General features: G+C 38.0%; 1 protein-coding gene across 1 annotated transcript in view; it reads left to right on the top strand.

Moving 5' to 3' along the window:
* The window catches only part of PID1 (phosphotyrosine interaction domain containing 1), a 141,232-nt gene extending 129,452 nt beyond the window's left edge, over positions 1-11,780 (top strand). Inside the window, exon 3 of the mRNA XM_060767820.2 lies at positions 9,850-11,780. Coding sequence (XP_060623803.1) covers positions 9,850-10,326 — 477 coding nt within the window. The 3' untranslated portion in view covers positions 10,327-11,780. The remainder of the gene's footprint in view (positions 1-9,849) is intronic.
* The last annotated feature ends 822 nt before the right edge of the window (positions 11,781-12,602 follow it).

Here is a 12,602-nt window from a genome sequence, read left to right as displayed (position 1 = left end):
TTCAGTGACTAGGACATAGATTCAAATTGCTAGAAAAGAGATTCCACCTGAATATTAGGAACGCATTCCTGATAATAAGTGCTGGTCAACTATGGGATACACTGCCTTGGAGTTCAGTGAAGTCTCCTTTTTGTAGGTTTTTAAAAAGACATGGCCATCTCTATATGATTGTTGATTGTTTATTCTTACATTGCTGGGGTTGAACTGGATAGCTCTTGTGGTCACTTTCAACTCTGTGATTCTATGTAAAAACAATAATATTTTTGGTAAACTCTTGATATGATCACACCATTTAAATGCTTCAAAGTTTGTCATAAAGATGAGGGTTCAGACTTATTCTCTGCTGCTTCAGAGAATAGGACCAGGTCCAACTGTTTTAAGTTACTGGAGGATAGATTTAGATTCAACATTAAAATGAACTTCTTGACAGTGAGAGCTGTTTTGCAATGAAACCAAGAGCAGTAGTGGGGCCTCCTTCTCTGGATGTCTTCAAATAGAGGTTGGACAAGTATCTTTTGGGAATAATCTAGGTGATTCAGCCACAGGTTGCCTCCCAACTCTTTGATTCTATGATTGATAGCCAAATAGTAGCATAGAGATTTGTGGTGTTTTTAGGAACAGGTTGATAGTTTAGTTAGCTGCTAAAATTTTCCCGTCTTTCCTCAGAAGACTTGAAGAAGCACAGCAACAACTTTAAGTCAAAACCATAATATGAGCACTTAGTAAAACAAACTAGTTTTCTACAGATGCAACTTGTGCTGGCACTGCAGTGCCAGGAGATTTGAATTTCTTTTTCTTGCACTGCTAGTTTATATGAATTTATTTAAGCCATGCTTTTTGCAATCAGGTAGCATCCCCAAGTTGCAGCCATAGGGCCAGCAACCTGGCAATCATCGTTAGAGTCTTTAGACCCGCCCCTTTTCCCGGGGTTTTGGAGGCAAAGGAGGACCTTTGTTCAGTCTCACTGTTTGAAGCCTAACAGCAGGACATGTGAGATTCTCTTTCCCACCTGCACAAAGGCTTCACTTCTCACAGCTCTGCTTTTGCTGGGGGAATACAGCCAGCCTTTGCTGGGGCAACAGGACAGTTCCTACAGCCTTCGTGGAGTAAAACTAAAGGACACCTTTTGGCTTGGCAGATCTACAGCAACCATTGTCTGGTAAGGGGCCACTTCGGCTATCCATAAAGAAGCTTAGAGCTGGGAGTAGGGGCCTCATGCCAGCAAGGTAAAGAAAGATTGCCCAGGGAGGGGTCAGAAGATTTCCCTAAGGAAATTCCCATTGATTTCAATAACTTTAGAATTTTTATCCTGGTTATCTCAGCTTTTTCATCTCTTCTGATGGAAAAACCTTTGACACTGCTGTTTTCTGTAGATTGTACCTTGAGTCAAATATTGATATTCAGTTACAATCCTCACAGTGGGAGTTGCATTCTTCTTTGAAATGGATTGTGTTTCCCCCCCAAAGGTTAGCATATTCACATACACCTAATAACTATTAATAGCTGCAACTGCAGCTGTGCTTGAGATCATTGAAAAAGCTTGCCAGAAGAGAAAAGCCTTAGATAGAAATCCCCATTTGACAGGAGAAAGCGTAATAAGAATATAGGTCATTTTAGCATACCAAGAAAGTTGCGTGGGATGCCTTCATTTTACAAACACTTTGAAAAATTATATGATGATCTCCAGCTATTATAAGATGTAATAAAACTATATACCTCGGTACCTGGAAAACAGTGTGATAATAAAAGGGCCTTTATTGTTTAAATTTTAATAACATGGTATGAAGCCCCTCCCCCGTTTCCTATATTCTATGAAAGATGTCTGCTGACCTTATTAAGAACTACTATAATAATCTGAGCACATTGAAGACAGTGTTAGACTTGACTGTTCATGTGCATGAAATTCAACCTGAGGTTGACATGTTTCCAGAAGAGAATGACAAGATTTTATAAACTGGATTACAGGCAGTTCACGCGTTACAAGCATCCAATTTACGAATGACTCATAGTTAAAAACAGGGGTGAGACAACAAGAAGTGAGAGAAAGCTACCCCCAGGAAGAGAAATTCACTCCGGAAAGAGTTGTCAGAGGGAAAAGGCGTTTCCACTGCAGCTTAATCGCCAATCCTTGTTTCCATAACAAGCCAAATGTTTCAAAGTCCAATTACCACAGTGACAAGAAGTGATGTGGAATCTTCTGAACAGGGTCACAGACCGCAAAACAAACACCTCAGAGGTGTTAAGCATTCCCTATGCTATTAAAAGCGAATCTATCTGTCTGTCTATCTAGCTATTTATTTATCTAGCTAGCTAGCTAATTTGGCTGGAGTTACACTTACAAAGTGTACCTGTTCTGACTTACAAATAAATTCAACTTAAGAACAAACCTACAGAACCTATCTTGTTTGTAACTTGGGGACTGTCTGTATATCCAAAAGAAAAATATATAAATCTAGGGAATTTAGCTACTGTTGTCAGACATTTGAGTAGTAGTGTCTAGAATTATTAACATTTGGTTTACACCAAGTCTCCTGTAAAAATTGACTTCAAACAGCAATATTTTTATAATAGAGGAAGTTGACTATTTGGTCCTGAATATGTCCGAATATGTTCAGCTTAACTATGGATGGATCTACACTGATTTATTTTTCTGGGGCTGATCTGGCGTGATGTATGCTGGATTAGCCCTAGGAATGGTTTACACAGCGCCCACCCCCACTGGCCACAGCAGAGGGAGATGAAGGCCTGACCACCCAGTGATGTTGGACTTGGTTCAGCACCACCAGATGGCCACCTTTACCATCTCCTCATGTCCTCTGTGTCACAGTGGTCTCCAGGTATGACATGGGTCCTGCGAGTAGACCATTTCTTGCATGATGTCAGCCAGGGTGATGGTGTGATTGGGGAAGAGAGGTGCCCAGCAAACATAGGATGACCTTCTAAACATTTGTGACTGGTTCTATTTGGGGTGGAATTTAGACTATCCTGAGACTTTGGTTAATGCATGTCAAGGCCATGTTAAGGTGGCCTTGCCCCACATTTTCCCAAATCAGCTCTATGCATAGTTTGACTACCATTTAGCACATTTAGTGCTGTTGGGGAAAGGGCCTTTACCTAGTTCACACACTCAAGAAGACATGTCTGTCTTGCTCAATTCACCTGGCACTCACTGGCACCAGCACTTTTGCTTGTAACATTTTTTGAGTGTCAAAAAAGCCAAGGCAGGGTAGATGAGTGAGTAGCATCCATGGGATGTTTAAGGGCCAAGCCATACATACTCAACTAAAGTGAAGGATGCTTTCCTACCACTAGTTTCAGTTTCTGTATGTGGAAATGAGGAGGGGGATCACTTTGTGTTTTCTCTGTCGAAGAAAAAAAATGCCTTGGTTATCCTTACAATTATCTTGCTTTATAGACTTTCCTATAAGGTCACTGAGATAGTCTTTGTCTTCTGTGAGCAGGATGGGTTCCGCAATCTACCAAAGGCTCCATAGAAGTAGAAGGGCTCTGCTGGTAGAAGATAGATAAACCAACTTTTGTCAATTTCCCATTTCATTCTACAGCCTTTTAAAAGTTTGTTTTAACAAACTCCACATTGTTCTTGAGTAGGAACAGAGCAATCCTCTAGAGCAAATTACATAGGCCTGCATTTTTCAATATTGTAGCTGTTTCATGTATTTTTGGTGCAGAATTTGGATAAACACAATAAAAATGTCATACCACACACAGTTCTTTCACAAAAGTCCTTTCACAAAATTGACATTTTTATCAATTCAGGTGTTACTCAGCTTTGATTAAGTGCAGATGGTGATATTCCCGTACAATTTCCTTTAGTGCTTTTGAACAGATTTTTGTGTTTTGAAAGTCTGTTTGAAGATTTTAATCCCTTTCTTACTGTTTAGTCTTTACTCCCCTAAGATTTCTTACTCAATCACGTATTACAAAATAAAAACATCAAAGTAAATTGTGAAAAAATTGTACGTGGTAGAGCAAATCTGAGGTCATGTTTGGATTCAGAATGCCAAATGTGCATAAAACCAACATACATTTTAAAAATGTTTTTATGACTCACTTTTGCAAGCCAGTGTTATGCGAGAGGACAAGGAACTATAATGAAGGCCGGGAGGAAACTGGAGAGAAAAAAGCAGCCCTTCCACTGGAATTAATGAATACAAGTCCTTGCTCCTGCTGAAAAACCATGTGCCAATTCAACTAACGGATAGCATATGCTTTGGGTGATTCTTCTAACTAGTGCCCATTATGCACTGTGTGTGTGTGTATGTATATGTATAGATATATATATAGTTCTCACCAGGTTTACAGAATTTGTTTTATTAAAATGAAGCCCACTGCATTGTTCAACTTTATAATGAGAGAATAAGTGCTATAACACAGGGATAGTTTATATATTTCATACTTTTTTTAAAAAAACACACATCACTGGTTATATGAAATCCATAAGATTTATAAAAGCGAAGTATTTTTTTTACAGAAATGAGCAATGAAAGAGTATTCAAGCTGCAAATAGTTCATCATGAAAAGCAGGATTGATTTTGATGGAATTATTCATGAGTAGTGATTTTTCAGGCCTGTGGCTTAAATAATTGTACTTTAATATTCTAATTACTATGCTAGTATAGAGGCTTTTTTAAAAAAGTGTTCCAACATTTGTTTCACATTACTTTTTCAATTATTGCAGCTTTGTAGCTTTTCTTTGAATGTTTCTTAGTTATTAATGATGATGAAATGTAGACTGCCTGTTATAAAATTATAACATCATCATCAGTAGTAGTAGTAGTATTTGGTAAATGTGTAAGAAAACTGTGTTATTTCGAGAAGCAGCTGAAGCTACAACTTGTTTTTCTGTAAAATACAGTAATTTGGTTATGGTTTTAACCTGGGTGTCTCTCAGGCAGCTTGATGCACCGAGGAACTAAAGGAGATAAAATAATTTCGTATTATTTGTGAATGTGTGTGTGTGTGTTCACATTTTAAATTTTATTGTATACAAGTGACAGGCAAAAATAATAATAATACATGGAATAGGAAATGGTATTGTTTGATTGACAAAACAGAAAGCAATAATAGGTACAGAATTTTGAACCAGGCCATCCAGACAATCAAATCAATGTATTTATATAAAATGACTCAGGCAGTGGGTGGGAAGAGGGGATGCGGTGGGGTGATTCAAAGGAAAACTAATGATCTATATTGAAAAGAAAAGTACAAACCAAACCTGTCACTTAGTTACAAAAATTGTAAATAGTAATCTACATGGATTTATAGAAGGGTTGCACTGTAATGCGTTGCCATCTGTATGATTTTCAGAAATAAATATCAATTAATTCAGGCAAAAAAAATTCAAAAATTACATTAACTAGCAAAACAGGTACATTGCAACATTCTAACAAATCTTTTCCCTCCCTCCTTTCACCCATGAACTCTCACCTATGACTTCAGTCACTACTCACTGTGAATCTGATACCTAATAAAACCTACCCTTATAATTACTTTAGTAAATTCCCCTCGTGGCTACTTTAAAATTATTATATGTCTCCCTTTCCAAATATTCAAATACCAGCCTCCATTTTTGGGTAAACTATTCATTATTTCCTCCTCTGACACCATTAGGTAGCTTGGCTATTTGAATATAATCTAATAACTTTTTCTCCAATCCTTTTTAGGTAGTTATTTTTCACCTTTCCAAGATTTTGCAAACGTTGTTCGTCTCTTCTGCCTTTATTGCTTTTTGTTCTTATAAGCTGCCAAAGCAAAGTAATCACTTACAGTTCAGGAATATGTTGCTCCACTTAAAAAAATCAATGTGTAATTGTGTCTTAACTATTCTTTTAATACACAAAATATTATAATTTAGATCAATCAAAGTTTACATGATTTGCGAATTCCTAAAATTGCAAAGTGACTTCCAATCTGTAATGGGTGCTGATATTCCATTTTCTTTAAATTATTATGGCTTTATTCTGAAATATAAAAAATGGTGTGTGTGCCCCACCCCCAATGACCAAATTTCTGGACACCTCTATCCCTGCACATGGCCTTGCATTCATTCTTCCTCTGTGCTTGTTTAACATTGTTCTCTGTTCTTTTACTCCATCCAACCACTTGCCAAGAATCTTCTTTTCTCTTTCTGAACTGTTCGAAGAGTTCAAAGACCATGCTGTATATAGAACAAACACCAGCAAAGAGATGGAGAGGCCTTTTAGAGAAATGAATCTATCAGGACTGGCTGTAGTTGTGTCTCTAACTGGCACCTAAAATCAAACTGTTAAAAAACTCAGTTAACATGGAGATGTGCTGCCTCAGAGTCTCCTTAGTATCAAATTCTAGGTTTTACAAACTCGGGAGAAACACATACACATATCTTCTTTCATTGCTATAGAACATATACTTTACTATGTTGCACTTGAAGGACTACTGCCATAATGTAAGTGACGTGGTTACCTTGAGGTGTGCTATAATGCAGTGGCTATATACATAATTAATGATAAGGATAATAATAAGGATAAGTTGCTCTGTCTGCCATAGCATCCATCTTATTATTCTCCTCTGTGTATTAAAATGTGTAGTGTAATCTCAGAGGTAAATGTTGGTGCCAAGAGATTTTTTTTCTTCCATTAAAACTTCTCTTTTCATTTATCTCTGAGAGGTTTTAAGCAATGTTTTGCATAGGGCCTTGTAGCTGATGAGGACCAAAAGGCCATGGATTTTGCTTTGTATTTGTTTAATCTTCTGAGTTCTGTTCCAGTCGATAGTCCCATTTCGGGCAGGTATCTTCCACAAGAATTGCTAATGTGTTGATCATCATCAAAGCATTTTTCTCCCAGCAGGGTTCCTGACAATGTCAAATGTTTTTATGCTCAGTTTGAGTCTACTTTTTCAAAAACAAGTCAGTATTTTAAGCTTTGTATTTTTCCAGATTTGGGTGTAGAGAAGGCTCCTGAAAGCAAAATCTTGCATTCTTGTATTGCTCAGGGGAGTAATTGTCATTGACTTTAAAGAAGTTTTTAGTAACTTTTGTATATGTAATAATAGGCATGGAAATATGAAGTATATTGTCATTCTTCTATAGAAAATACTCTAGTTTATGGACTTTTAATTGTTATCTTACATTCTGCAGCAGTGTTTCTCAACCTTCCTTATGCCACGACCCCTTAATACATTTCCTCATGCTGTGGTGACCCTCAACCATACAATTATTTTTGTTGTTACTCCATAACTGTAATTTTGCTACTGTTATAAATCGTAATGGAAATATTTGATATGCAGGATGTATTTTCATTCACTGGACCAAATTTGGCACAAATACCCTTTACACCCAAATTTGAATACTGGTGGGGTTGGGGGGTGGGGGGAATTGATTTTTTTCATTTGGGAGTTGTAGTTGCTGGAATGTATAGTTCATCTACAATCAAAAAGCATTCTGAACTCCACCAATGATGGAATCAAACCAAACTTGGCACAGAGAACTCCCATGACCAACAGAAAATACTGGAAGGGTTTGCTGGTCATTGACTTTGAGTTTTGGAGTTGTAGTTCACCTATATCCAGACAGCACTGTGGACTCAAACAATGATGGATCTGGACCAAACTTGGCACGATTACTCAATATGTGAATACTGGTGGAGTTTGGGGGAAACGGACTTCGACATTTGGGAGTTGCAGTTGCTGGGATTTATATTTCACCTACAATCAAAGAGCATTCTGAACCTAAACAACAGTAGAATTGGCCAAACTTCCCATGACCAACAAAAATACTGTGTTTTATGATGGGCTTTGACAACCCCTCTAACACACCTTCTCATGCCCCCCCCCCCCCAGGGTCCTGACCCCCAGGTTGAGAAACGCTGTCCTACAGTTTCTTATTTCTACTGATTCTGGGACTGTTAGAAGACTGTCTTTATTTCCAGTGAGGGAAATGAGCCCAGTCTGCTTAAAGAGCAGTTGGACCCTTTAAGTAATAACATAATGCTAGAAGAAGGTTAATGTCATTGGCTAAGTGATATGACATAAACTGATCCTTGTAACAGCTTTAATTGACACAACTATATTATTCCACATCCAAATGAATGAATGTAGAGTTACAGTATGAGCTATTAATATTTTTGGAAGATGACTTGAGGCTTTTAAAACTGGGATTTCCTTTGTGGGGAGGCAGGTGTGTCAGTTAAAGAGTGTGCCATGGTGAATTTCCAATAAAATGCTCCAAGTTTATTCCTAATAATAGCCACATTTGGATCTCTGTTGTGGCACCAACAAAACTTACAACTTCTGCATAAACAGAGGGTTGTTTTCATGCTGAGTGCATGTTCATTACACAGTAGTTACAGTTTGGCTGGGTGTAAACAGATGGCTCTTAGAAGGTATTTTGGTGCTATTTTTAAAGAAACGGATAATACTTGAGTGTAGGCAGAGTAGATCTCAGGAACAGAGTGTTATAGCCATGCCTAAAGAGAGGACATATGGATGAAACTGCATCTGACTGCTCATACAAATTCAACTGACATTTATTTTTTCTCCCATCGAAAATTGACTTTTGCTTTCCCTGCTGTGATCTAATACAAACCACCTCTACAAAGCTGCTATTTGCATTTCCAGGGAGTGGAAACTTTTCTCAAAATGCAAGTGACTTTCATCAGACTGTGGCAAGGACAAAAAGAGTTCCTTTCCCCTCTTCCTGTAATGTTAAAACTGCTCAGGCTTCTCCAAGGCACTCTTTTTCATAATGTGATGTTTGTAAGCCTTATGTTTGGTTCAATCCATGCAGCCTGATAAGTAACATCCAGGGACTGACACAGCTCTGGGCTTGTTCAATTTAGGATTGGCAAAAAATGTTTGGCTACCATAACTGTTTATTAAAACAGAGATGTGTGGCTCTTCAAATGAGCTTGTGATTCAGCTCTCAGAACCCATCACTAGAGTTCTAGAGAAACACTCAACACATTAAATCACATTGGCCATCTATAAAATTGGCATAGTTGTTATGCTACAGTAATAATTAGTTTGGCTTGATGTACCAATAGATATCATCGGAGTAGTCTATATCAGTAAAGTCATAGGAGGAAAGATGTGAAGCAGTCATCTAAGAACAGTTTGTGTCCTCTGTTGATGTACTCCTACCATCTTATCATAAAAGCCAGGTGAAGCATCTTGCTTCACCTGACTTCTACTGAGGAAAGAGGGAGCAATGGGGCAAATCTATCAACCCGCGCATAGCTCCCTCTTGCAATGCTTTCCCCATCACATGGGGAAAGGATTGCCCTCCACTGAAGCCAGCACAAGATGGGAAGCCTCCTGTGTTGCAGGAAAAGTGTCTAGCAACACTTTTACCCCATTGGAGACGGAGCCACAGGCACCATCTAATCGCTGCTTTTGGACTCCCTGAAGCTGACTCTAAGTGTCCTAGGACACTCATTTTGAGCCATGTGATGAGGTCATGAGACAAAGAAGCAATCAGTGGAATGAAGCAGAAATAGTTCCAAACAGGCAAGTGCATTTTCTCTTGAGACAATGACATTTCTGATATTTTGTTGTCTTAAGTAAATATAGCTACACCATTTGATCACTGCAAGGGTGATTCACACCTGTTCATTGTCTGAATCTTCATTTTTTGTAGTATTGTTAAGAGATAGAAAGATTAGCCTCTGAATGTACTGGAGAGTTATACAATGTACCATGGGCTTTGAAGATCCTTTGCTAAATATAGCCAGATCTGACTGAGATTACGAGCGGTTCTTCTGAAGTTCTGTAAAAACAACTCAAGATGTTAAAATAAAAATACCAAAAAGTGTAGTTGACAAACTTTGTTTCTCTCTCTTTCTCTCTTCTCAGGTTACGTATTTGGGTAAAATTTCAACAACGGGAATGCAGTTTTTGTCAGGTTGTACAGAGAAACCAGTCATTGAATTGTGGAAGAAGCACACCCTCGCCAGAGAGGACATCTTCCCAGCTAATGCCCTCCTGGAAATCCGTCCCTTCCAAGTTTGGCTTCATCATCTGGACCTCAAAGGAGAGGCCACTGTCCACATGGATACCTTTCAGGTTGCACGTATTGCTTACTGCACTGCCGACCATAATGTCAGCCCAAACATTTTTGCTTGGGTTTATCGGGAGATCAACGACGATTTGTCCTATCAAATGGACTGCCATGCTGTAGAGTGTGAGAGCAAGCTAGAAGCCAAGAAGTTGGCTCATGCCATGATGGAGGCCTTTAAGAAGACTTTCCATAGCATGAAGAGTGATGGCCGGATCCACAGAAATAGCTCCTCCGAAGAAATGTCTCAAGAAATGGAATCTGACGATGGCTGACTTGACCCTGTTGACGGTTAAGCGGAAGCAGAAATGGCCCTGGGAATAGAAGCATATGGATGAATAAGCAACAGTTCGGTTTGGGAGTATTGAAACTCCCAACACCTGACTGATCAGCTTTTCTGAATAAAATAAAAGAAGCAATTCAGTAAATTCCTTAAATATATTCATCTTTATAATAACTGCATCACAATGAAATTTGCTGCTGTTGTTTTTTAAATGTGACTAAGCTTATTTTCTTTTTTTTTGTTCATTTTATCTTCCAGACCCATTTTATCCCTTGCTGTTCAGATTCACTTCATAAGGATGATAAATTATTTCTATTTGCTTATTGAAATCCACTGAGCAGTTAACAATAAGAACATGTTGGAGGTTGCTAGTATCTAATGTGCTAGCAAGTGTGTGCTGTTTCTACAGAAAAGTGCTGAATATGGTTTGGTGGCCAGCAGCACATCCTGTTGATCACCTCCAAACTGAAATAGGTACCTGCAACCTTTCAGGGAAGCAGGCTGACAGTCTACCGTTAATTAACATTTCACAGATTGAATATTCAAAGATGTTTATATGTTCACCTTATAATCATATGATATATTTTATTTTAGTCATTTTACCATTTTTAACATACCTGCATCCACTCATCTTCCAATTAGCACCATTATTATTTTTTAAATATTGTAGGGATACCAAAAGGTGGAATGAAGTATGGGAAATTTGTGAATTCATCCACTTTGAATCCCTGATTCAGTAGACAGGGTTGCTGCTGAAGGTTGAGAGAAATGGATTTGAGACCTTGGGCTGTGTTACATGTTGTCTTTCAGTCATGGCATGGAATGAGAACTTCAGTTCTACTACGGTCCTACTGTTATTCAATTCCATATTTTTATGAGATGCCCCTTACACTCAAGGGTCAGGGTTGAGCTACTACAATGATCTTGGCCATCTTGTAGTGAAAATTCAAGAATCCCCTGGAATCAAATTTGAATTCAGATGGTTTGTTCTGATTTGAATCTCATACTAGCATTCCGAAATCCCTTTCTGATCATGAATGAAAGGGTTCCTAATTTAACTTGGTTTAAAAAACACATTTAAAGGCCAAATGATGATTAATAGTTTGCAGGTAATGCTGCTCCTTTATACCGTCTTCTTCATAAACCGTGGTAATGTTAGGAGCACTAGGGCACCTTACAGAAGCCTTAAAGAAAGCTAATCAAAACAGATAGCTATAGAAGTATGTTCCATTGTGTGTGAATATGTACACTTTGTATGTTTGTGTGTATGTGTGTGCGTGTATGTATGTGAGCGATCCGTGTTACAGCATGTAGATTGATCATGGGATACCGAAGAGGACTTGGGCCTCTTGAAATATGCTTATTGCTTTTAAATGTATGTAAACTATTCTGCAACATAAAGGCATTCATACTTTAATAAAAAAAGTTTGAATTAAAGTTAAATAATTTTTGACTTGACTATTTTATATGCTTATTCCTGTTTTGTTTCCAGAAACCATCTTCAATATCCTGTTTTACAACTTCTAATTAAATAAATTCAAATATTGGGTATCTAATAGAACTAGTTAGACCTAAAACTCTCTATCCCGGAGTGTGGTGGAGGCTCCTTCTTTGGAAGCTTTTAAACAGAGGCTGGATGGCCATCTGTCAGGGGTGATTTGAATGCAATATTCCTGCTTCTTGGCAGGGGGTTGGACTGGATGGCCCATGAGGTTTCTTCCAACTCTTTGATTCTATGATTCTAAAAGGGCTTTTCCATCGTATAATATAGGGCAAATACTTCAATCAGAAGAATCAAATGTTCTTAAATGGAGCCTCACTTTTGTTACTGCTTTAGAAAATTAGTTTATGTTTTATTTGTTGTCTGTAAATGAATAAGTAAGTAAGTATACTCATTTTGATTTTGACTTTCCTAAAGGAGTCATCCCTGCTTCCTTTCATTTTCCGTCTGTTTATTTCTCTGATTAACAAATCAGGAGAATTGTGAATTCATTCAGGTTTCCATGAATCTGAAGTAACATCTCATTACCACTTCTTACAAACATAATGTTGAGATGCACAAATAAAGCATAATTAAGTGTTGTTACAATATATTAGTTTATCATTTGGAGTCTGTTCAGGGCAAATGTGAAAGGAAGAAAAGTGGAGTAGCTAGAGTTTCTGATCACTTTCCATATACAGCAGGTGACTTTCTAAACATAACGGCCTGTGTTATCTATGGATACTGGCCAAGAGCACATGCTGAGCTTCAGAGACGATACAGCCAAT

The sequence above is a fragment of the Anolis sagrei genome, chromosome 3 (assembly GCF_037176765.1).
Source record: "Anolis sagrei isolate rAnoSag1 chromosome 3, rAnoSag1.mat, whole genome shotgun sequence".
Classification (NCBI taxonomy): domain Eukaryota; kingdom Metazoa; phylum Chordata; class Lepidosauria; order Squamata; family Dactyloidae; genus Anolis; species Anolis sagrei.
Note: the sequence above shows the minus strand (reverse complement) of the source record. Positions and strands in the feature narration are given on the sequence as shown.